The sequence below is a fragment of the Coturnix japonica genome, chromosome 1 (genome assembly GCF_001577835.2).
Source record: "Coturnix japonica isolate 7356 chromosome 1, Coturnix japonica 2.1, whole genome shotgun sequence".
NCBI classification, from domain to species: domain Eukaryota; kingdom Metazoa; phylum Chordata; class Aves; order Galliformes; family Phasianidae; genus Coturnix; species Coturnix japonica.
In genome coordinates, this window is record NC_029516.1 from 172,858,817 (window position 1) to 172,883,760 (window position 24,944).

At 45.5% G+C, this 24,944-nt stretch overlaps 2 protein-coding genes across 4 annotated transcripts in view; both read left to right on the forward strand.

Moving 5' to 3' along the window:
• PAK1 (p21 (RAC1) activated kinase 1) overlaps positions 1–11,843 on the forward strand; it is a 59,206-nt gene extending 47,363 nt beyond the window's left edge. The window contains exons 11-16 of the mRNA XM_015852504.2: positions 909–1,021; positions 5,160–5,277; positions 5,645–5,744; positions 7,747–7,943; positions 9,240–9,377; positions 10,650–11,843. Of these exons, the coding sequence (XP_015707990.1) occupies positions 909–1,021; positions 5,160–5,277; positions 5,645–5,744; positions 7,747–7,943; positions 9,240–9,377; positions 10,650–10,736 (753 nt within the window). The 3' untranslated portion in view covers positions 10,737–11,843. The remainder of the gene's footprint in view (positions 1–908; positions 1,022–5,159; positions 5,278–5,644; positions 5,745–7,746; positions 7,944–9,239; positions 9,378–10,649) is intronic.
• A 4,917-nt stretch (positions 11,844–16,760) lies between these two features.
• Positions 16,761–24,944, forward strand: part of GDPD4 (glycerophosphodiester phosphodiesterase domain containing 4) — a 31,424-nt gene continuing 23,240 nt past the window's right edge. The window contains exon 1 of one of the 3 annotated variants that reach the window (XM_015852503.2): positions 16,761–17,185. The gene's annotated coding sequence lies outside the window, so the exon portion shown is untranslated. Of the gene's footprint in view, positions 17,186–24,712; positions 24,812–24,944 lie in introns of those variants that run through there. The other 2 variants (XM_015852501.2, XM_032442285.1) reach the window with 2 other exon arrangements.

Sequence of the window (24,944 nt, forward strand, 5' to 3'; positions counted from 1 at the left end):
TATATCAGCAGTTTTATAAGGTATAATTACATATCACTCCCTTTGCCTAAATATTGGACCAAATACAATTGGGCTGCATTGCCTATCAAAGTGTTTCTGCCTCCTGCTGTGCTGGGCGGACTTACTGGACAGAAGGCTTTCTGTGGTTGGAAGGCTTGTCTTTGAAGGCCAGGTGTTCTCATGGAAATAGTGGTTGCGGGGAAGCTGAATGTAGGAATTAAAAGCATGTTGTACCACACTGCTTTCTGCACATAAGCATGTGGAGCAGGTATAATGAAACAGGTAGACAGCTACTGAGCAAAAAGACCACAGCTAATGGATCTGCCCATATTTCTCTTTGTTATAAATGGGGATAAAGCCAAATCCGATTCCCATATGTTCAACCTTTAATCTAAGTATTGATGATTCTTCTCCCTTAGGTCTTGAAAGTGACTTAGCCTATGCTATTTTACCTCCTCCCTACACTCCCGCTCCACTGTAGATTTATAGAAGCACGGGACTAGCATAGGAATGAAAACAAACTACAGACAACAACAACAACCAAACCAAAACTTCCAAAGACATCTGATTCAAAACAAAAAGTCTTTGAATTATCAGCCTAAACTAGAATAAGGGTCTCTCTGCTGTCTTGCTAAGAAGCTGTAGCTAGAGATGGCTGTCCAACAGTGATATAAAAGTCCAGTATGAAAGCAGTAATTTCCCTTGCTCTTTTTTGGCATTATATGCCCAGCAAGAGTAGAAGTGAATTGGCTGCAGGAGCTCAGAGTTGCTGAGTGACTGAGTAACTCATGATGAATAAGTGGCTTCCCCCTTTGTGTGAATGTAAGACTGAAATAATCAACACTACTGGCAGGACTCTTGGGAACTCCTGTAATAATGCACTCTGTCTTGCTTTTTCTTCCCCGTAGGTTGCAATCAAGCAGATGAATTTGCAGCAGCAGCCCAAAAAGGAATTGATTATCAATGAAATCCTCGTAATGAGGGAAAACAAAAACCCCAACATTGTCAACTACTTGGACAGGTATGTTACAGTTTGAAGAGTTCACGATAGAGCTCTGGAAAACACTTCCTTCTCACTGTCTTAAGAGATCCTGTCTCAGCTTAATGCAGACAAAGGACAGTCTTGCATCTGGCAAGGCTGGGGTGTGGGTGATGTAGTGGTCTCTGTCTAAATCCTAGGACAAACGAGTGATTGGATTGGTGCTAATGGAGAATCTTGGCTTCTAGGAGATAGTGGCATTAGCAGCATGCTGTCAGGACTCCATTTTTCAACATGCTCTGCCAAATTCAACACGGTGAGCCATTTCCTCCCTGTGCCTGGAGGAGAAATGGAAATAGATCGAGCTGTGTTATTTATATTTGTTTTCCTCTTTTTCTGAGCAAGGCAAACATTCTGCTAGCAGGAACTCCTTCCCATAGGTGGTAATCCTGTCCCTTTTGCTGTATGCTGAGGTTTTCTGCGTAGGGATTAGTGTAAATAACATGTAACTTAGCAAAACTGCTTTCTTCAGGATGTGGATAAGGGAGAGAAGAAGAGCTGGCACAGTGTATAAAAATCCTTCCAAAGGTGTAAGGAACAAGCTTGTTCCTCACTACTAGATGAATTCTTGGGTATGTTGCATTCATGTGGACCATCTTCTTGAATCCCTGCTTCTCCTTACTGCAGGAGCTGCACCTAATTGCTTACATATGTACAGACCTACTCTACTTGCACTTGTTCCTTAGGACAGAGAAAGAACTTATCAGTGCTGTGACTGCTGCCCTGTGTAAGCTGTTTCTAACATAAATGCATGTAGCCAAGAAAACTATGTTCACTATATAGCTTGAGACAATAAAATACCAAATCCACAAACAGATGTGGCTGTGGGTTCTTCCCCATAGGGTATCAATGTCTTATGTAAGGTAGCAGTGCTGCAATCATCAGCATTTTGGAGGCTGGCTGCAACCAGGAGCAGCTGGTGGTTTTAGGGGTAGGGTAACTGCCTTCGAAAGAAAGCACAAGAAATGCTTGCATCTCCCCCTGGTTGAATTCCAGGAAACAGTCATGAGCTGCCAGCACTGAACACTAGGACGTGTTGAAAGGTAAACAGAGCGAAAGTGTTGCGCGGTGAATTGAATTCAGCATCAGTTTAACACTGATGCATTGTGTCAAGCTTGAATCATTCATCTTACGTTACAGCTTTTTCCACTGGGGCTGCAGCAGGATTTCCAGATTGCTGCACTCTTCAGAAACCAGCAGTCTTGGTTAACTACAGGACTGGCTTATTGTAGGGAAAGTGAAAGCTTCAGATATTCAATCTTCAGACTTGAATAATGGCAGTTCATCCTCTGAAGATAAAATGGGGAGGACATGACCTAAAATCACTTTTGGAATGTCTGAGAGAGGCATATATTGCTCTGCATGTGCATTGAAAGCCTAGTGGCTGTTTTCTTAGTAGGCTTCTTGTGATGTCTTAGCAAAAATATGAAAGAGTAGCTCTCATGCTGCAATATCATCATCCATTGTGATACTCAGTTTAGGTGGTGCTGTGTCCCACGTTACGTGTGTAACTGTAAAGAGCTGTGTTGTTGAAAGGACAGATGCCCTCTTCATAATAACTCATTAAGTTATTACATGAGAAGATTAAGAGAAAACTGTAGGCTGCGTCCTTCCTCCAAGACTCCATCACCCTGCTTTTGCTGCCAGCCTTCTTTTGGGGAGTGACTGCAAGTGACTGTGTGACACTGCGATGCTTTTGCTGTCATAGGGTGAGCAGTATGTAGCTGTCCTGGCTTCACTTGAACCCAAGGGAACAGCATGAAACTGTGACACGGGAGGTTCAGGTTGAATATCAGGAAAAGGTCCTTCACCAGACGGTGATGGGCATGGCCCCAAGCTGTTGGAGTTCAGGAAGCATTTGGAGAATGCTCTTAGACATATGGTCTGATTTCTGGGTGGTCCTGCGTGGAGCCAAGAGTTTGTCTCAATGATCCTTATGGGTCCCTTCCAACTCGAGATATTCCATGATTCTATGATTCCTGGCTGTTTTCAGAAACATCTGATGGAGCTGTTTTGAGGCATGGCTGAAGGAGGCAACTCAGGGACTAAAATGCCTCTGCTGTGGTGGAAGAGTGACAAGAGCCCTGAGATACCACCATGGTGCCTTCTGAAATGACGTCTGCTCAGTGTCACCTGGCAAGGATCCACTGTTAATTTTACCTCCCTGCACATTGTGTCAGGGCTATCAGTTATTGAGGTGCCTGGATCTTGGCGTGTGCTGCTTGTGGCACAGCTTTGGTTCGCAGTGGGCTCCTTGGCTTGCTCCATCCCTTTTGGCTGTGAAGAGGCACCAGCTTGCTCCCAGCTTGTTGCAACCTGAGAGGGTCACACAGGAACAGTGGATCCTGCTCTGCCCATCCCTATTGCCAAGTGGATTTGGGCTTCAGGGGTTGCTAGTGGCACAGAAGGGGAGTGTAGGTTTCCCAGGCAGCCACTGATTTGTGGAGAGGCTGCTGATAAAATCTGTGGAGTCTCTAGATTGGCAGGAGGAGAAGAAGAACCAACAACAGCAAAGGGATCAGGGAGGAGAGGTCTGGATGGAATGGCTTTCAGAGCTTATGGAGTGGTAGCTGACCCAGAGAAATGCTACTGAAAGCAATTCTGCTCCTCTTGTCATGCCAGCAGACTGCTGTGCAGGTGATTCTGCCTTTACTGGGGTCTGCGCTGCCAAGAACAAGCTGCCAGTGTGTCAGCACTTTGGTTATGGAGCTGGAGACCTGTCTGCTTTGCGAGCATTGCTCTGTCCTTGGGCTCTGGACCCTCAAAGAAGCTTCAGGCTTTGCCTTATTGCAATCTACAGCATCACCAAACTTAGATCGCATCTTTGTCTCTAATACTAAAAGCTCTCCATAGCTGTGATATTTCTAGCATCCAGGTACAGCTTAGACTGCAGTTTTTATTTATGGGAGTGTTTTTCATCAGCTCAGGTGCTGGCAGCATGTTCTTTGGGGGCCAGGGTGCACTTCTTGCTTGCTCCTGTGATGTCTCGCTCATCTCTGTGTACTTTCTGTGCCGAGTCAGACTTCATAACCTTTTTCTCCTTTGCTGTTGTTCCCTGGAGCGTGTCCTGCTTTTGCCTTTGGCTCCTTGCAGATTCACTGTTCACTTTTCAGCAGGATCAGTGTTTCTGAGCAAAGCAAACAGCTTGTTGATGAATTCCAGTGCCAGCAGAGAAGCTTTTAATTTGAATCTTTGCCTTCCTTCTCTCTTTGACTCATCCGTCTGCTCCCGTCAAAAATGGGCAGGCAGACTTGAAAGTGGGCTTTATAGTTTCCAAACTAATGATTCCTTCCTTCAAGAATGTGTTGTACTGATGTGTCTGGTGCGAAAAATTGTGTTGATGTTTTTCCAGATGGGCCCTAAAAGGCAGAAGTGGTTGGTGATTACTATTATTATTATTATTATTATTACTTCTAAACATGAGTTAATGCTGGTGCCTTCATCCCAGGTTTTCTCCTTCTAGACGTCAGCATGAACGCTCCCAGAAGAGCATAATAACCCAAATGACTGAGAATATTCACCTTCATCTCAGCTTCCTCCTCCTCATCTTCCTTACAGGTTTTTAGGGGGCATAAGCTGACATTCCAGGCTTTTCCTGCTTTATTTTAATCTGCAGAATTGCTGTTTCAAGCAGAAGAATGTACTCAATAGCCCTTGTGGAATCACTGGAGTTGGAAGGGAACTTTAGAGGCCATCTAGTCTAACTCCCCTGCAATGAGCAGGGACTGATCAGATGTTCATAGCCCCATCCAGCCTTATCTTGAATGTCTCCAGGGTTGGGATATCCACCAACTCTTTGGGCAACAGATCTGAATTTTGGGGACAAAATCTAAACAGCAGGAAGCACTTCTATGATTCTGTGCGAATGCCAGACTGAATAGAGCCATAAAAAAGACTGATTTTATCTTTTGTTCGTAAGCATGATACAATACTTTGTTCTTCCCCCGTTGTCTGTGGGTAACCAACCATTGTGTCATCCAGGATTGCCTCCATGCCTGAGCAATGTAGGTGGTTTCTCTGTACTTCTATGATAGTTAAAAACCCAGTGCATTCTGACTAGGTAAATGGTGGCATGCTCATAGATCTGCTTTGTCTAAAAGCTGTTTCTTTGTTGTTTCAGTTACCTTGTAGGAGAAGAGCTCTGGGTAGTCATGGAGTACTTGGCAGGAGGCTCCCTAACAGATGTCGTTACGGAGACCTGCATGGACGAAGGACAAATTGCAGCTGTGTGCCGAGAGGTAAAGCTGTGAGGGGTAGGGCACATGGGCTTTCTGTGATGTGTCACTGGCTCTGCAGGCACAGCCATCTGCAGCATAGTTAGATTTCATCTTAGAGAGAGGATTGTGATGCAAAATGGGGTTTAAATTCCCATGGTTACACTTAATTCTCTTTGCAACTACCCTGTCCACCTGCTGGTTCCAGTAGGGATGTCTCTTTGTAACCCCACATATACTGGGTATAGATAAGACTATTTAAGAAGCTAGGCCTGTGGTACTCAAAATGCATGTTAGTGTCCATCAGCTGGTTAACTATAACTGGTGAATAATTTCATACTCAGAAATAATACCTCTGTTTTTATTTATGTGAATTTTTTATCTTTTTCAGTGTCTTCAGGCTTTGGAATTCCTCCACTCAAACCAAGTTATTCACAGAGACATCAAGAGTGACAACATCCTACTGGGAATGGATGGCTCTGTTAAATTAAGTATGTGGGGAAACAGTGCTGGTTGTGGCTTCAGTTATTAGCCCGGGCTTATTGTATGCTACAGGACAGGCCTAGTGGGAAGATGGGTTTTTGAGTGACTTGATGCTGCAGTGATGAAGAGTCTGTAGAAATGCTGCTGCACGTATTTTTATGGTATCTGTTTTAATGGAGATTGGCAAGTCCTTTTGAACTGATACCAGACATGCAGTGAGGTTTGGGATTAGAATCATGGAATCATTAGTGTTGGAAAAGAGCTTTTCATCAAATTCCACTATCAACCTGTCCCCTCCATACCCGCTAACCGTATCCCTCAGTGCCACATCTCATCTTCTCGAACACCTCCAGGGACAGAAATTCCACCACCTCCCTGGTCAGCCTGTGCCAGTGCGTTACCATTCCTTTGAGAGATGTTTTTCCTAATATCCAGCCTGAATCATTTAGCTTTGGACCATCTGCTTTTGGTATTTTAGTGCTACACCAGTCTGTAAAGCTGAGCTTAAAGGTGTAAGGTCACAAGCCTTTGTTTGTGTGTGATCTCTTCAGTCTGAATAAGACCTGTGGGTACTTAGGATATGGGATTGAATAATGGGAAATTGAAAGCTGTGCAACGAGATAGCATTTAATCTTACAAACGCAGCCCAATCTTAGTGTTGCTTCTTCCTTGTGTTATCACTGATAGTGAAGACCTTGAGACTGTTCTGCCCCTCTGGTGCTAAGGTGGCAGCTGTGCTCGTGGTTACCCATGCAGAGACAAGTTTGGGGGACCAGTGAATGATTGCTTTCCACCTATGGCTTTAACAAAATTGTGCTCCCTCCCACTCCTTCTCAGTTCTGTTGGCTAGCACCCAATAGGCATAAATAAATCTATTTTTGTCTGCAGTGACAGCAGATATGACTCAAAATTCACACAGTGCAGATATGCTGAGTAAGACAGTGAGTTTTTTTTTCCTACATAATTTCCTCTTAGACTAAAGATGCACTTTGGTACAGTCAGATCTCTGGAGTGTCAGCAATGAATAGCTTATCAGGGCCAAAGTGCTCTGTTCTTAGGGAATAACACATTTGAGCACAGTATGCAGGTACTTGGCTGCAGTTAGGAAAGCCCCTGTGGATATGATGCAGTAACCTTCTGGACCTGTGCTTCATATTGGCTCTGCTAGAGGTTTGCTCTGTTTATGAACCATATGTACCTACCTTGGCTGTTACCCTTGATAAAAACTCAGTTGGGGATTAGTTAAATTTTCATGGTTCTGCTTATAATTGAACCTTTGGTGCCATAGGAGATCAGCATGTGCGTTGCATCTTGCTGTGTTAATTCTGCTGGTCACACAGGAACATAACTGGTTTCTTTTGGTAAGGCAAGTGCAAATAAGACATAGGACCAAGTAATTATCATGTGAAGGCTCCCATCTTTCTGTCTACTCCAAGAAAAATGTTAAGTGTACATTTAGGTACTTAAGCTTATTCTGAACGTAGTATTTACCCTGTAAAGCAAATCCTGTTTGAGGGATTATGTGTCTTACAGCAAAGTAAAATCTCTAGGATCCATCCATCCATCACCAATAGATCTCACTAAACCACCTCATCCCATTGGCTTCAGCCCAGCTCTCCAGCCTTTCCCTTGTCCACTTGATGGGTCACTGGATCATAGAAGGAGATCAGGTTGGTCAAGCAGGACCTGCCCTTCGTGAACCCCTGCTGGCTAAGCCTAATCCCCTGGTTGTCCCACACATGCTGCATGATCTCCCTCAAGACAATCACCAACCTTCATGTAGACATGGCAGCAGCTCTGTGATCCTCATGGCCTCAATGAGTCAGATTTAGAAACTAACTCCTGAACACCACACTAGCCACAAAACCACCTTTCCTTCAGAGCTGCAGGAGCAATATAACAGGCAGTGCAACAGACCAGCGTGTTCAGCTGGCATCATCAGTACATGTTGGTTTTTTTTTTGGAGAAACCTGCTGATTTCTGTTTTTTCCCTCTGTCTTCAATTCCCAGCTGATTTTGGCTTCTGTGCTCAGATCACTCCCGAGCAGAGTAAAAGGAGCACAATGGTCGGCACTCCTTACTGGATGGCACCTGAAGTAGTGACACGGAAAGCATATGGGCCCAAGGTGGACATCTGGTCACTGGGGATAATGGCCATCGAGATGATCGAAGGCGAACCCCCCTACCTCAATGAGAACCCCCTGAGAGTAAGCAGATATCTTTTTTGTCCTCTGTTTTTTGCTCCAAGCATTCTGTCTAACCCAGGCTCTAAAAGAGGTGGTTGAATCCTCCCATGTGGTTTCATCACATTCAGCTGCATATTTCCTTGGGTATTTGTAACAAGAAATTTGTGATCGTGATTTGAGTTAAAAGCCACAGTTGATTCTGGATGGTAGAATTATGGGCTCCTCTTGCAAGCCTTGTGGTAGAGCCTCAGTTAACCAAAGACATTCATAATTCCCTGCTCTTTTGAGAGGCTGATGGGACTGTCTGGCACCAAAATATGTGGCTTCTTGAGTCCTTGTGCCCTGTGAGTGGGGAAAAGAGCTCTCTTTGCATTGAAGGATTCACATCAACAAACAGGGCTTTTTTCTTCCGGTGGATTGTTCCACTTTAATGCTCCAAATCAAACTCCAACCTTAGTACGTCTTTAGACAGGCTTTAACCTCCCTGGTGTCTTTCTCATTCTTTAATGAAAAGGGAAATCCTGGCAGTTTGTAGGATTGTAGCTGTTCTTCGTGTAAGCCAGGTTTCTGTTTGGTTTTTTTTTTTCCTAAGATAAAGAGAATGAAAAGATCTAGAGCAGTTGTGCTTAACTTACGTTTTCATCTCTTGCACTGGAAGTGATTTTGGGTATATAGATGGGTATTTCCTTTTAAAATCCACCCAGGAAGTTTCTGGCATGAATTTTGAATGTTATGTTCCTTGATTCTCAGAGGATTTGCTTCTTGTGCACTTCATTCCCAAGCAGTAGCAAAGCTTCTTGTTTCTCTAGGATGTCAAATGCTGCTTGGGATCTGCTGAATATCATTCATAAGGGGTCAAGTCTATCTTTGCAGTACTGACATCACAGGCCTTGCACACTCAGGCAAAGTACCAACAGAACAAAATCTCCTATTTATGCAGGGGTACCTTTCCATGAGGTTATAGCTATTGCAGGAGTCTAGCACTGGTAGAGCTGTGCCAGTTAACTTCCCTATATAAACACAGTCTGGAATGTTGTTTTTTGTCCTCCTAATCCCTCGAGAGGGCAGCAGGATCCAAACCCAGATTACGAGGGTAAAACAATAAAGGATTGGATCCCATCCACATGAAAATATGGCCAGCAGCTATTCGGTTTGCTGAAACATAATCGTTTATTAGTCACCCCGATAAGGCTTTTTGTTGTTTTATTTTTCTCATTGAGCTGGTGGGTGGGAGGGGAAAAGTGGATGTCTGTGTAATCCGGATATGGAATCTGACCTTCATAACCTCCTGTTTCTTTGGTGCTTGTTTTGCTTTAGGCCCTGTATCTCATTGCTACCAATGGGACTCCAGAACTGCAGAATCCAGAAAAGCTTTCACCCATATTCAGAGACTTCCTAAACCGCTGTCTCGAAATGGATGTGGAAAAAAGAGGCTCTGCAAAAGAGCTACTACAGGTAACTGCTGGTGAGCAGGGCTGAGTGAAGCATGTCAGTTAGACAAGGCATGTGGAGGAATCTCATCTGGGGTCTTCAATACTACTTCATCTCAAGCATAGGGACAGCTGAGGTAACTTGGCAAAACAAAACCAATCACCCAACCACCCTAAATCCATACCACAGTGTTAACAGAGCACTCCCTTTTCATGCAGCACTTGCTACTAGCAGCAGCTATGCAGCATGTTCTATAACTGACCTCAAGCAGCACCCCAGAAAGGTTTGGATGTATTGCGGCCTTCTGAGGCTGTAATGAAGCATTAATCACTGGTAGAGCAGCAGTGGATGAAATATCCCCTTTCTCCTGGACTCACTAGTTTCAAAACATCATACAGCAGTAACGTTCTGTTCCTCAGAGGGGGAGAACATTTTGACTATAGCACTTCTGTCTGCCTTTATCTTCTGGCCTCTGATTTCTCCAGCTCTGAAGCGTGTTCAAATGCAGTGCTTTGGGTGTTTGATCCTTTCTGATGCTCAGAAGTCCTGTAGGACAGAGCTGCTTTTTGATTTCATAGAAGGTTTTGAACTTGCTCTGCGTGCCTTCACTCTCATCTGATAGCTGTTTTGTATCAGTGTCTGTCCTCAACCTGGACTTCCTCTGCGAGGTTGGAACATTACAGGCTTTCCACTTAAATCTGAGCATGAGTAAAGGGAGCACCAGTCCTACAAGCAGCACTTTGTGACACCACCTACTCCGTGTTGTGTGTTTGATAATCAGTATTGTTCTACTTAAAGAAGTGCTGCATGTGGGAGCCTGACTGTCTGGTCCAATTGCAAATTTCATGCTTTGCTCCTAAATTCCAACTGTTCTGGATATTTCTAATATGTTTGGAAGGCCAAGGCAATATTTTCACCATATCTGTGGTAACGAGGAGGGAAGAATTGAGAGATGGTTGCTGCAGGAAGCACTGTGATTGAACTACACAGGTTGCTTTTAGTACACTTCCTTTCCATGCAGAATTTCAGTATGGATTTGGCTGAGTTTTGCTTGGTCCTGAGAGTGTACAAACACTGGACAAATTAGCATGGGTTGGATACAGAGCTCTTTATCAGTTCAGACAAGACCTGAACTGAAGTTCATGGTGGTAACAGACGCTTCCATTTCACCTGTTTGGAGATTAGAGTATGTTGTTGATTGTCGTATGGGTTTAGGTGCCAATCTTTTGTGTAGCTACTGGATTTCTGGGATGTATCCTGAGAAGTTTAACCCTTTTTCTCTTTCCCTTTTGCTAGCACCAGTTCCTGAAAATCGCAAAGCCTCTTTCTAGCCTCACTCCTCTGATTATTGCTGCTAAAGAGGCAGCAAAGAACAACCATTAAAGTGACAGAGTTAATGTAGTCATCGTGTCAAACCTTTTTAGATGTCTGTTTGAGAGACTGAGTTACCTGCTCCTCTCCTTCCCTCCTGCCCTGCCTTCACAAGGATGTTCTTAAAACTCTGATCTGTGCTGAAGGGTAGCAGAGGAATTGCTTGTTGAATGTGGAACATTGCTGATCATACAGAATGAACTGCCTTTCCATCTGTCTGGATGGGAGCAGGAGGGGAAGGATATATTTTATGACCAAGAAGATCTGGGAACATCCGAACCTGACCTACATGTAACAAAGCCAGTTTGTTTTCATATTACTGTGTTTATTTTTTAAAAAATCATGTGGAGCCTTAGACTGTGTTTATCTTAATTAATGAAATCTTTTACTGGCTGGACTCTTCCTGCTTCTGCCAAGCTGCTCTTCTTACACCACTGAAGCTGCTCTGTGCTTTGGATGAGTCGAGGAGGGAACGAAGCAGCAGCAGAAATGTGAACAGCTCTAACAACTGAATGGGGAGTGAGGGCAGGAACATGCAGCCCTCCTGCAGCACTGCTGGATGCTTCGAGGGGATGAGGAAAAAGCCTGTGTGTGCTTCCTGCTGCTGCTGCTGCTGGACAGCTTAATTCACGGGTGATCTTTTGGCCAAGTGGTGTGAATCAAGGTCTCTTCCCCACCACACGCTTTTTGTTTCAGCTGAACTGGTTCAACAGATATCAAATATTTGTGATGTTCTAGAAAAATCTGAAGAGTAATGAATGGAGATTCCTTTTAGGGTTATTGTATCAGATCTCTGAGGCTCCATGGAGACCTGCCTTGTATGATAAAGCAAACAGAGCAATCACTATTATAAAGATAAGATTTGCCTGCAAGATGATGTTGACGACAACTGTTTTTTAGACCAAGTTCAACGGAAAACAATCTGGTCATGGATGCTGTTGTCCTGAAAACATAGGGACATTAATTTTCTTAACCTGGTATCTTTATGCTACTGACTCCTTTGGTTGCTAATGATCTGTAAAAAAGCAACAGGAAACCTGAAACGAGATTGGTTGTAAACACTGGGCTTACGTTCAACTGTATACTGATTTTTAATAAAGTGACTGTTGAATTTCTTAACCTGGGGCTGAGGGAGGACTGGAGAATTCAGTGGCACCCAACAGTTCTGTCAGATGGGATTATTTTTCATGTTATTGTCACTGGGTGCTTGAAGGTGACAGGTAATGGGATGGAAGCTTCTGTAGCCCTATGGGATACCAAGTGGTTCTGAAGGGGAGTAACTACATGTCGAGGGGAAGGATAAAAGATCTCGGTGTGCTCGCTGTATATATTGCTTTGCTTATTGAAGGGGTGAGTTTAAATCAGTTCTGGAGTAAATTTCATTCCCTCCCCAAAACACTTGTGTTGCACAGAAACTCATTCCTGCTTCTTGCTGCTCAGCCAGTCCTTTCCCCTCTGCCCCAGGGCTGTCTTCTGAATGTATGTTTTTCCCCACTCTCTCTACAATACATGACAGCCCTTGCACTGGTTTTTCAGATAAAAGTTTGCAAAGTCTCTTGCTTTTTTGGTGCCTTCCTATCCTTTGTGCCAAAGGGTGGTCACTCTTTGATTTGGGGTTACCATGTCCAAAGCCCTCAGTTCCTGACTTCACTTTCCCACTCCCCCAGTTCCAAGTTAACAGAAATATGGTTTCAGCACCTGTATCAGCTCTTGTAGCACATTCCTGTCACATAACAAGAGCCCTTAAATAGCTCTTAATGACTTAGAAAGTCACCTCTGTGGCTTATCTTTCTGCAGACATCTTGACTGTTGTGATTTGAGAACAGCTTTTCACTAGAGAGCTGCTTTGGTGGCCTTCCTGGTGGTTTTTCATTTGTTTGAACCTACTGTGTGAACTGATTCTACTGGGTCTGAACCCTTCGTAGTCACAGCCCCTTGGTTTCTTTTTAAGGGGTCCTTAGGCATGTCTGTCAGATTAGGTGCAGAAGTTGTATAATGCACTACAGCTTACAAAGCATAGAATCATTACGGTTGGAAAAGACCACTGAGATCATCTCATCCAACTGCTGACCCATCGCCACCATTGCTCACCAACCATCAAGTCACTACGGAGCTGAGATTTGCATTGCTGTTCTATTGCAGCTGTCTCTCAAAGTACCACAGGTTGGTATCAATAGGTGATATCTGCAGCAAAGTATGTAGCAAGAATGGTCTGAAATGCCCAATGGTAGACTGGCACTTGCTTTTAAATTTGCCAGTGTTTGAAGACAATGAAATGTTCAGGCCAAAGTCCTGGGGGGCAGGTATTTGTTTGAGCATCTTTCTTTGCTAAGAGCTGCCAATTCCATTTGTACACTCAATAACAATTTAAATATCACAGAATCATAGGGGCTGGAAGGGACATCAAGGGATCGAGTCCAACCTCCCTTGCAAGTACTCTACAACAGGTGGCACAGGTAGGCGTCAGTTGGGTCTTGAATATCTCCATAGAAGAAGACCCCACCACCTCTCCAGGCAAGCTGTTGTAGTGCTCCGTCACTGTTACCATAGAGAAAAGTGTAAAAAGTCTACTATAAAATTGTAAAGTTGTAAAAACAAGAAATGTCTGGAAGAGGATCCAGACCACAGCTTGAGGAGGAGGAGAAGAGTACGTTGGTATTGTCGTCCCATTAGAGCCAAAGCAGCTTGGTGCTGCAACCCCTTCCTCTTCTTCTTTCTCCTCTTGTAAAACTACACAAAGTTTGGTACCTGGTGGACTATTGGTTCTGGTGTGTGCCCCCCTCAAAAAGAGCACATAGAAATGGGGACTGGGTTTGTGTTTGGTGGCTCTGCATGACTGTGCTGCAAGAATGGGGATCCCGTATACTCTACAATGGCAATTCAATGTGCAGTTATGGCTATTTATTTGGAGGTAGAGCCTACCCCAGTCTTTTGAACTTTTTCATACTTAAATGAAGTGTTCTGGCCTTTTTCAGTTCCTGTGTGGCTCCCGCGTACCTCATCTATTGCCAAGGCTTAAGGAGAGGCGATACCTTGTGTTAAAGCAGGATTAGTGTGAAAAGGGAGAGGGTGGAAACAAGAGGAAAAGCCCTGGGGAACACACAGCTTTAGCTCTGAGCCAGACAGCAAACTGGCATCTAAATCCTAATGGGAATGTCTGTTCTGCAGATCCTCGTTTATATGGGAGCAAGGAGGGGGAAATGAGTACTAGGGGACTTGATGCTGGTAGGTACAATGGGTTCGTTATACCCCCATGCAGACGATGTTTTTTCTGCATCCCTGATTTTTAGCATCGAGAGCAGTTTCAGGTTTTGGTCGTCAGAATTCAGAGGTTGAACTTGCAGGCTTCTCCGGCTGCTCCTTTCCCATTCCTGCGGCTGTAATGCCCCCTCCTGGCAGCTGCACCGGGGATGCTTTTCTCTCTACGTCTCCCAGTTTCTACTGTAAAGCTCGAAGTTTGTGGGCTGCACGCTGAAGGCAGTCGGGACACAGCAGCAGGTGTACAAGGGTTGTCCTAGAATCATGGAATCACAGAGTTGTTTGAGTTGGAAGAGGTGATTAAGGCCATGAAGTCCAAGTCCCCTGCATTGAACAGGGGGCACCCATAGCTCCATTGAGTGCTCAGAGCCCATCCAGCCTGCCTTGGGTGTCACCACCACCTCTCTGAGCAGCCCTTACTGCAAAATACTTCTTCCTTATATACAGTCCAAACCTCCCCTCTTTTATCTTGAAATGATTTCCCCTTGTTCTAGAGATCCCCCATCATCACCCTGTGTTCTCCCTTCCCAACTTACCAACATTTTTATCAGTGATTTGGATGCCAGGTGTGAATACATCTCAAACCTTTGCTGACTTTTGGTTAGCTCTGCTCAACATTCTCTCCTAATGACCACGAAATATCTCTTACCCTACATCTTGTGCCCCAAACCCATTACCTGCACAACTCTGGATCTATTGACCCTACTTGCTATCAATGCCAGAGTCCTGCAATAGTATCCAGGACTTGAGTACACTGGGATTATTCCATAAAGGGAACCGGGCAAGTGATAATCCACTGGTTTCTCACCATTGTAGAGTTGAAATGCTCAAAGGCTGCTCCAGGGGGCTGTACTGACACAGAGGAGAGTTATCCCCAACTGTTTTGCTCAGGTGTTGAAACACTTGGCATTTCCCCAGGCTTTTCCTCAATGCTTCTTGCATCTGCTTCTCCAAGCCCTCCTTGGGTTAACTCAGCCTGCATGTCTTTCATCACCAACCCTCATTTCTGCTGGGAAGGAGCAACATGATCCAATAGTATAAAGGATAGCCATGAAATATGGAAGAGGACAATGCAGTGCAAGAGGACACACATCCTAAGTTGGAGGTGGCAGGACATGAATGTATTTATTTCTCCCCCAAATGCAGCCCTGGACTCTGTGTCCTGGCTGGCACCTGGGGGAGGAGACATCCCTGCTCCCATCACTCCCTGTTCGTGCCATTCTCTTTTTATCTTCAGATGCACAACTCACCTGAGTTCAAGGCTACTGTCCCTGAGTGGGGTTTCTACAGCACCAGGTCCTTCCTTTATGGGCTCATAAAGCTCAGGGCTGGGCTGGTTGGTGGCAGGTCCCGTTTCAGTGCTGGTTCAGATGAGGTCCATCACGTGGAACACAATAACCACCCAGCTGTGGCTCAGTGACAGCTGCAGGCAGGGCTGGGACAGGCGGGGGTGTGGGGTAAGGGTTTTCTGCTTGAGATAAGGTGCTGGACTCTGAGCTGGAGATACCAAAGAGAGAGCAAACTGCAGCACAGAGAGCTCTGAGCCCACCCCCAGGAGGAAGGGCAGGATGCAAAACCACACTGTTGTTTTTGGAGAGGAAACAAGGTTATTTGACAGGATGAGAGGGGAATGGCCTCCAGTTGTGTGAGGGAAGGTTCAGGTTGGATATTACAAAACGTTTCTAATTGGAAAGGGTTGTAATAGATTGGAACAGACTGCACAGGGAGTGGTGGAGTCACCGTACCTGGAGGTTTTCAATAACAGTGGGGATGTGGCACTGAGGGATGTGGGCATGGTGGGGTGGGTTGGGGTTGGACTTGGTGATTTTAGAGGTCTTTTCCAGCCTTAATGGGTCTATGATTCCTTGATCAACTCCAGCTGAGTTTCAGCTCCAAGACAGTCTGCACTAAAACCATCTACTTTTGCATTCATTGCTTACTTTGTGGTTCCTTCACTTCTTTGATATTCTGACTCCGAAGGAAAATGATGGTACTGTGGGATCCAGTGCTATCTGAGGATTATCAGTCCTGCTTTTACAGTGGAGGTGTTCAATGCCCTCTGCCGGCTCTGAAACCCATCATCAGGCTGTTTATCTCTGTGACCCATCTTCTAACTGAGAGTTCATCTCTGCAACAACATGAACTGCCTACAAGACACCAGGTTGTCACTTCTGCCCTCTCCTTCCCGTCTCTGTGAGGGCACTTTGCTGAGTCTGCTGCTGAGGGAACTTTGGATCCATCATTTCATCCAACAAGAAAAACCCCAAGGTAAGAGATGATGGATGACAAGGTGGTGTTTCTGGTGTTCTTCTGGGGCTGGGGGCATATTTTTTTGGCCTCCTGTGCAGCAAAGAGGGACATGGTTTATGGATACGGTCAGTGGGGATAGTGGTGATGGGTCGAGGCTGAACTTGATCTTAGCGGTCTTTTCCAACCTTAATGATTCTATGATACAACGACAGAGCTATGCAGGAGAAGGAGGAGCCGTGTAAGGTGAGCTGTGCAGCCTGAGAAACTTCACAGCTGCCTCCCCTGTGGCGACGGGTTAGTTGGAAGTTACAAAATTCAACCGCACAAAATGCTTTTGTTATGCTGATCTGCCCCACACCCTCCCCTTCCAAAGGAAGTTATGTCTCTAATAGGATTAAGTTATTAAAGCCCTAAAACGCTGGGGGTGGGGGTGAATAAATAATAAATAAATATAAAAAAGCGCTGTTTTTGTCTGGAGCCATTCAGAAATGGTGTGCAGCAGATTTCTGCCTGAGGCTCACAGATGCAGGAAACGCTCTCCCAGAGGATGCTGAGGATCAGCGGTGATGCATCTTGCCCAGATGTTTGGGATATTACTTCGAGCCCCATCCTGCAGACACCCCGTTCTGCTTGAGCAGCGTTTTAGCACCAAGCTCTCACATTCTGCATGGGATGAACCTAACCTGGGCTCAACTAATTTCTCCCAGAGCCATGCTGTGTGCGGCAACCCACATCCCGTGATGGGATTTGAATTCTCCCAGCCTTGAGGACTGAATTTATTAAGCCTCACGTGGCCCCTCCTACCGTGGGAGGGACGGCTCCGCAGCCTCTCTAATGCTGGGTGTCACGGAACCGTGCCACCATTCGGGACCCAGAGTGTCACAAGCAAAGGACATTGTCACCCAAGTCTGGCAGAGAGAGCCGGAATACCCCTCCACGTGCACCCTGCTGAGGTGAGTTCCTTCCAGCATCCTCATTCTAAAGATGATCTTTAGTGAAATGCATCCCTCCAACTCATCCCTGCCTGCCCTAAAAGTTAGCACCGCAGCGGGGGGATTTCGATGACTTTTCTTTAATTCTTTGGAGTTTTGGGAAGTGTTGTTTGGCAACCAACAGTGGTGCGACCAAACCGTTTTCTGCATGGGTAGAGAAAACAAAGCCTGAAAAGCTGGGGAGTGGGGAAAATCAATAACAAAGGGGGAGAAAAGGGGATTATTGCAATTTTGGGGGATTTCTGGTGGCTTTTTGGGGAGGAAAAGGCATTGAGCAGCCTGGCTTCTCTCTCAGGTGCTTGCTGTGAGCTGTGGAGAGGAGGAAAGGAGCTGGGATGAGATATGAGCAGTGGGTGGCCGTGGGGCTGGAGGGAGGGAAGCGGCGGGCGAGCATTCCTAATGCCTCTGGGATAAAGGGCTGTTTCCATAGGAATCGGGAGAAAGGAGCCTCTCTCTTTCTTCCCATGGCGTGTGAACGGGGAGGTCGTCCCGGGAACAAATAACCCGTGGAAGGGGAACATCTGGGAACAGCTGCAAATAATCACGACCCATTCAGGAAGGCTGAGAGTGGGCAGATGCAGTCGGGTCCGACGCATCCCTCATGTCCCTTGGGTGGGCAATGGTGTTCCTTACCCAGGCTGGGAGCCCTGACATAGGGTTGGTGGTGCAGGTGTACATCTGTAAGGAGAGTGTCTTGGTGAGCTGTTGTTCTGGGGAACAGAACTGAGCCAAGTTTGGGTTGGATAATGTGGGTTTGGGTTGGATAATGAAGGTTTGGATTGGATAATGAGGGATTTGGTTGGCTGGAGGTCCAGCCTACAGTGTACGTCTCTTGATTCCTTCTCCTTACTTTGGGATTCCTGCTCTCCCAATGGGGTCTCTTTGCATTCATCCTCCATCACGAGACTCCAGGTGGGAGGGCAAGAGAGGATGGAAGTAATTTCCTACAGCTGCTCAAAGTGTTCAGCTACATTTCACTGAAGAAAAAGCAGAAAGTGCTGTGGGACCAGCTGCATTTTAATTAAAAAAACCTCTCTGGATGTAAAAGGAGCCAAAGCTGCCTCTTCCTTTCCAACTTTGCTATTGAAATGTTTGAAAGGTGTGTGAAATTTCTAGGGTGCTTTGGAAACTTTGATGAGAAACAACAAGCTGGGCTCCACGAGCAGCCCTGTGACTTTCTTATGGCAAGGCATTAGACTGGGGAGGTGACTGGATGGGGTCTTTTGGGCTTTGTGTGCCATTGGGGTGATGAAAATGCAGCTTTTAGACTCAGTGACAGCTTGTTTCAATGACTGCTTGGTGGCTTTACATGGGAGACGTGAAGGGCTTGGACTAATCTATAAACAGAGTAAAAGTCCTATGGGGCTCTAGATCTCAATAGGAAGAAGGAAAGGGAGGTGACATGGACAGAGTAGCATGGAGACGGTACTTTTGATGTACCCTGGACCATTTTGGGGATGCCCCATCCTTGGAGGTGTTCAAGGCCAGGCTGGATGGGGCCCTGGGCAGCCTGATTTAGTGCTTGGCAACCCTGTCCGTGGCAGAGAGTTGGAACTAGATGATCTTTGAGGTCCCTTCCAACTCAAATTACTTGGTGATTCTATGCTTTTGCACTAGCCTGAGCCTGGGCTTGGCTCCACACTGCAGCTGCTGCTCTGACTTTGGACACCTCACACAAGGGAGCAGAAGAGGCTGCCTGCAGGTGCTCATCCCTTCAGCACCTCATTCTCAGCTCATCCTTCATCTGCTGGCTTTTGGTGAGATATTTTGTGTAGGGAGGGTGATCTTGGTCTTTGTTCCCTGCAACTCCTCACCAGCAGGACACTAGGACTCATACCGGTCCTTCTATTTTGTCCCTGATTGCCCTGCAGACCTTTGTGGTGTCCAAAGGAAAGATGCTGTGTTAAGCACGACAAGGATGGATTCTCCACCCTCCCAGCTCACATCCTTTCTGGTGCTTGAGTGGATGTGGTTTAGGTAGTACATATGATGCTGTAGGAAAGAGATGAGGAACCTTGTTCTTCAGCTTCTCATCAATGGAGTCTCGTTGCTTGCATAGAGGTGTTTTGAGTAATAAATGGAGCATGATTCTGGCTGGTCCTTTCCTGCTCGTAATCCTGGACTTGTTTTGGAAAGCCTTCAGAGTCTGAGGAATAAAAGACACTTTCAGAAAGGAGAGGGGGGAGTGGGACGGAGTTGGCAGAATTGGCAAGAGCAATTGCTTTTTAAATGACTGCCTATTTCTTAAGATGTACTTGCTACTGATTAACCTTTGCTCTGTGATTGCTTTGATTGATTCATGCCTTAAGGCAGTCAGAAAGGTTCTGTGGGGTCACCATGGCTTTCTCCTGAGTTCTCTGTTTCCCTGCAAAAGTTTTTAACGCTTTCAAGTTGGGCAAAACCCAGTTTGTGCAAGTAATGCTGGTGAATGACACCGAGCCATTTTGCTTTTCCTTCCCCCAAATTATCCAGCCACACCTCAGTGCTTTGTGCCTGTGACCTCTTCTTTCACTCTGCTGCTGTCAGGCTGTACCTATCCCACCTTCCTCTTGGGTTATTGTGAATGTTGTTTGGAGGGATGTGTCTTTTTGGCCATTCTGTGAATATGAGGCACTACAACGGGACAAAGTCCATCATGTGCCTGGTAGTGCCTGGCTCTCCCAGATCCTGGGAAACACTTTCCTTATCTCATCAGCTGATATCTGACTGCTCTGAGCTTTTCTATGGGGTGGTCTTCTATGTGGCAGTGCCCTTTGGTGCCTGAGTGCCATAGCTATATAAAGTCAACTCATGAAGCCCAGAGTGCAGACAGTCTTTTGAGGCATGTTGGGAATGGCTTGTTGAGTTTGAGTGATGAAATTGCCTTCATCTTGGGCTCGATTCAGTGAACAGGGACACCCACAGCTCCATCAGGTGCACAGAACCCATCCGACCTGACCTTGAGTGTCTCCAGGGATGGGGCACCCATCACCTCCCTGGGCAACTTGATAGGGAAATAGAACATGGCTCTTGAATGCCTGACCATCCTTTCACTCCAAAGTTCATTCAAATCTTTCCTGAAATACAAAGGTGCAGTAGTGTTTAATGAGCTGTAAAGTGTTTTGCTCTGGAAACAGCAGAACTGCGGTTTTACTGCATAAGAATGGGCCAGCCTTGATGCATAGAGATGCTGTAAAAGAAAAAGCTCTGGCTGTCAACATGGAAAGCATCCCTTCCTTGCAGGGGTGTTTTGCTCCAAGCCTATTAACTCCAGCAGCCTGGGGAGGGCTGATACTGGGGGCTTTGGAGAAATGACCGACCAGGGCCCCCGTCCTTTGTCCAGTCTGAATAGCACTCTGCAGAGCTGCCGACAGAGGTATGTGATCTGCAGACCTCTTTTCTTCCTCCCTTTTGGCTGGCAGACAAAGTCTTCCCTTGGAGATGGTGCTGGCGGCAACGTGCTGCCCTCAGTGGGGCCGGAGCTGGGGGGAAAGCAGAGGGTCCCTCATGCTGTGTCCCAATCTTATCGTCATCCCTGAGCAGCACAACACAAAGAGCAGCTCAGGAATTCACAGGAGCAGGGAGGGAGCTGAGCCAGGATATGCTGAACTGCACAAAGTGGGATTGATCTTCAAAGAAATGTTTTCCCCGTTTCTGAGCTCCTTTTAAAGAAAAATAAAAGTTTCTTCCAAGGGATTCATTCCTCCTCCTTTCCCCAATCACTCAGCTGGGTTTGAGCTATGGGAGCACTTTTTGCCAACCCACAGCTGCTGTTCAGTGGTGGGAGAGAGACTTCTTAGAAAGATACGAGCCACACAAGGCAAAGCCCAGAGCTGAGCTCCATGTGCTCCATGGGGCACAGCTGAATCCTGCCCATGCAGGACGTGGGGCAAAGCCACCACTGCCAGCAACACATGGCCATGAGAAACTATGAGTGCCCCATCCTTGGCAGGATGCTCAAGGCCAAGTTGGATGAGGTTTTGTCCTGTCAACAAAAAGGACTCAAGGAAATGGCCACAAGTTGTATCAGATGAGGTTTAGACTGGACATAAGAAGGAACTTTTGCTTTCAGAGAGTGGTCAGGCACTTATATTCCCCATGTATAAAGCAAAGCTATAACTTTAAACACCTCCAGAAGGTGCTGAGAAGCTTACAGGAAAGACCAAGCGTTGATGGTCTCCCACCACACCAAGGAAATGTATGTGCTATAGGACAGACTCTTCACTACTCTGTGTGATAAGTGCTCTATGCACCTACTGGGGTTGAGTCCTATGTAGTGAGGTTCAACTCCCACCCCAAGCTCTGGTCTAGAAGATAACAACCTTCTTAGGGACCTGACCCCAAATCTGATGGTTTATCACATCTATAGGGCACTTCAGGATAATCCCATTAATGAATCAGCATTAATAGAAGCTTTAACGTCAAGCATTTCTCTCCTTATTTGAAGCAATCAAATTCTTTCTGTCCTTGCCAAGACATCCTTGCTCATCTACTTACACCCCAGCATTGCTTGAGGCTCTTGGGCTGTTTGGATGGGAATTTCTCAACCTTTCTGCTTTTGTGGCTGTGGATTCAAAAAGCCTGGAAGGGATTTTTGGGAACATGATCCCAGTTGTTTTTGCAAGTGGAATCCTTTACCACACAGCCCTGGTTTACAGGATGGGTCTACCCTGTGGTGCTACCCCTAATCTTGTGCTTATATAGACCCACTTTGTTTTCTCTACCATATAACTTATCTACCCTGTTCTAGGATATCATCATCATAGTCTCATATGTATAATATGACATCTGCTTGGGTGCAAGAAAACATTAATAAAGTAATTACTGTTACTATTAAAGTAATTAGTCTCTCCATTTGGTAAAAACCACCTGCTATATGTTTTTCCTGTGTTGTGTTTTCATATTGGGCTTTTCTGCAATAGCACTGTATGTGTTACATGAGTGGGATATGCCCCTGGGTCAGAACTTTGTTGTACTGGGAGCTGTGTGAGCACCCTGGGAAAGCAGGTCCTGAAAAGCATGTTATCCCTGTAGCCATTTAATACAGGGGAATATCAGCCTGAATTTCCTCAGTAAAATTGATAGTAATTACTACTGCTTTGGGCTTGGAGAATACCTTGAGATGGACACAGGTTTTGTCCTCTCGGTCTTGGATCATCCCTTCTTTGAAGCAATGAGTCCCATGGCAAGGATTGGTGCCCTTCCTGCTCATCCCTACCTGAACCCATAGTGACACAGAGGTTGTGCCTTTGCCCTTCAGGCCATGGGGACTGAGGCTGATGTGGGCTGGAGGCCACCAAGATGGGCTGATGGCTCTTGGTGGCCACCCTCACTTGAGAGGTGCCATGGAAGTTTCTGGAAGGACAGTTGGGACTCCCTGGAGGGCAGTGGGGGAGGTGGTACCTCCTAGAAGGAGGGTTGGTAGGCAGCCCTGGGAAGCCCTTTTCCAGATGAGCAGCAGAGTGATCTGGGTAGGTCTTTCCAAAAGGTGAGATGGACATCTGTCATGGTTTTGTAATTTTGTAATTTTGCTATCAGTATTCCACATCATAACATCATGTCAAGTATGGATACTTCTGTTGAATGTGCAGTCCACAGAAGAAGACTACATATCCCAGAGAACAACAGGAGTAACAATAAGTCACGGGACCAGGACTCTATATAATCTCATTCCCAGGCTGGAGTGCCCTCCTTCTTCTCTCGAACTTCTCGGAGAGTGGGAAGCATTCCAGCCGTGTCGCCTAGAGTTCACAGTAGGCCTCTCGGTTTTCGGAGACTCTCTCTCTCTGTTTCGTTCGATTTGTTAGCCTTAATTATATTATATTGTGTTATCTTGTATTTCGATATCATATTTAGTAAAATAAGTTTTTCCTCCTTAGATTGTCGCTGTTTTATCCCACTCCCCTTTTCCCCCTCCTTTCCGGGCCTTGGGGGGGGGCCTGTGGGGTGGCTTCCCCTGTCACGGGCATAGGTAAATCTAAGTAACCCGTGACAACATCTTTGTAAGGAAGCTATCAGTCAAAAATAATAACACCCCAGACCCTAGGGTGGAAATTACCTTCTATTTTCCCTCAAAAGAAACATTCCCAAGCTGAAACCATCTCTGCATGTGCCAGTCTCATGTCTTCATCCCTTGCAAAAGAAGAGACTCAGGCGGTGCATCAACCTTTGCTGAACCAACATAATTTTCAGGAAGTTTCCACATAATAACAGACAAGAATGCACGTGGGTCTTCTTTTTTTCTCTTTCTTTCCCCTTCTTTCCTCTTTTCCCCCTTTCTTTCCCTTTCTTTTCCTTTCTTTCCCCTTCTTTCCCTTTCTTTCCCTTTCTTTCCCTTTCTTTCCATTTCTTTCAATTTCTTTCCCTTTCTTCCAATTTCTTTTCTTTCTTCTTTATTCCACATTCTCCCCCTTTCTTCTTCCTCTTCTAATTTTTTAAGCTACTATTCCCTGGCTTTATCCTCGTTCTGCTCTTAGCAGGCAAAGGAAAATCTATTGTAACACCATGAGACCCTTTTGCAAACATGATGATTTCCCCTTGCTTGTTTCCTCACAAAACTAAAAGCATTTGTACAAAATCCATTACAAATGCTCTGAGGTTTGGCCAGTAATTTCCTGGGCTTCCATTTGTTAACACAGCCCATAAAGTGCTTTGAAGATGAAGCAAAACAGCTGTAATTTCTGATGGTGGTGATTATGATTAAATGAGGTTTCTGCAACTGATTGTGGACAGTGAGTCATCCCCAGGGAGTGAACACTGGGGATACACGTGCTCCAAACACAAGGACACGTTGAGAGGAGTTCCCTGCAAGAATGTGGAGGCCAAACAATTTTGGGGGAATGCAGAGGTAGAGGAAAAAGTGCTTTGTGCAAAAACATGGTTCAGCTTTGGACTGTCATTTCCTATGATGGTCCCTCCAGAATAGAGTCCAAAATATCCTCTGCAACCCCAGGAGATGCAAGGGTTCATCTGCATTTGCAGGTTAATTTGTTTGAAGCAGGTTGGATTCTTTGTGTCTGTTTAATTAGTGGTGACAAATTACAGGGCATTAACCTAGGTGGAAACCTCCACATAGCTTTGAAAACCACAGCCATTGTGCATTGGAAATGTACAACAACATATTAAATGAATGAAAAAATGAGAAAGGTGTTGTTCTGGAGGCCAGAGAAACAATTATTCCTCATTAGCCCCTACTACTTCTGATTCAGATGTTACTACCCATGGTAAAGCCCAATCGTTTCAATAGGGTGAGAGGTAATGGCTTTTAAATTGCACCAGGGGAAGCTCAGGTTGGATATCACACGTAATGATCAGGGAAAGGGAAAGTGTGGTGAGGCCTTGGAATGGGCTGCCCAAGGAGGTGGTGGAGTCACCGTGCATAGAAGTGTTCAAGAAGAATGGATGTCACACTGAGTGACATGGGTTAGAGATATTGCGCTAATGGGTTGGATTAGGTGATCTTAGTGGTCTTTCCAACCTTAATGATTCTATGATTCTGTGGTTTCTTTGCACTAAGGACTGGGATCTTCTGCTTCAATTCCAGCTGCTATTCAGTCCAAGAGAAATTCATCTTGAGCTGCACATACTGGGATCCCACACAGATGGAAGGTATAATTAGAGCTTATGCAGAAACTGTTGAAAGTCTTAGTGATAAATTATAATTACCACCTACCAGTGAAAGGAAAGGATATAGAGAATATCCCATACCACAGGGAGATTATGACTAGTCATGTTTTATACA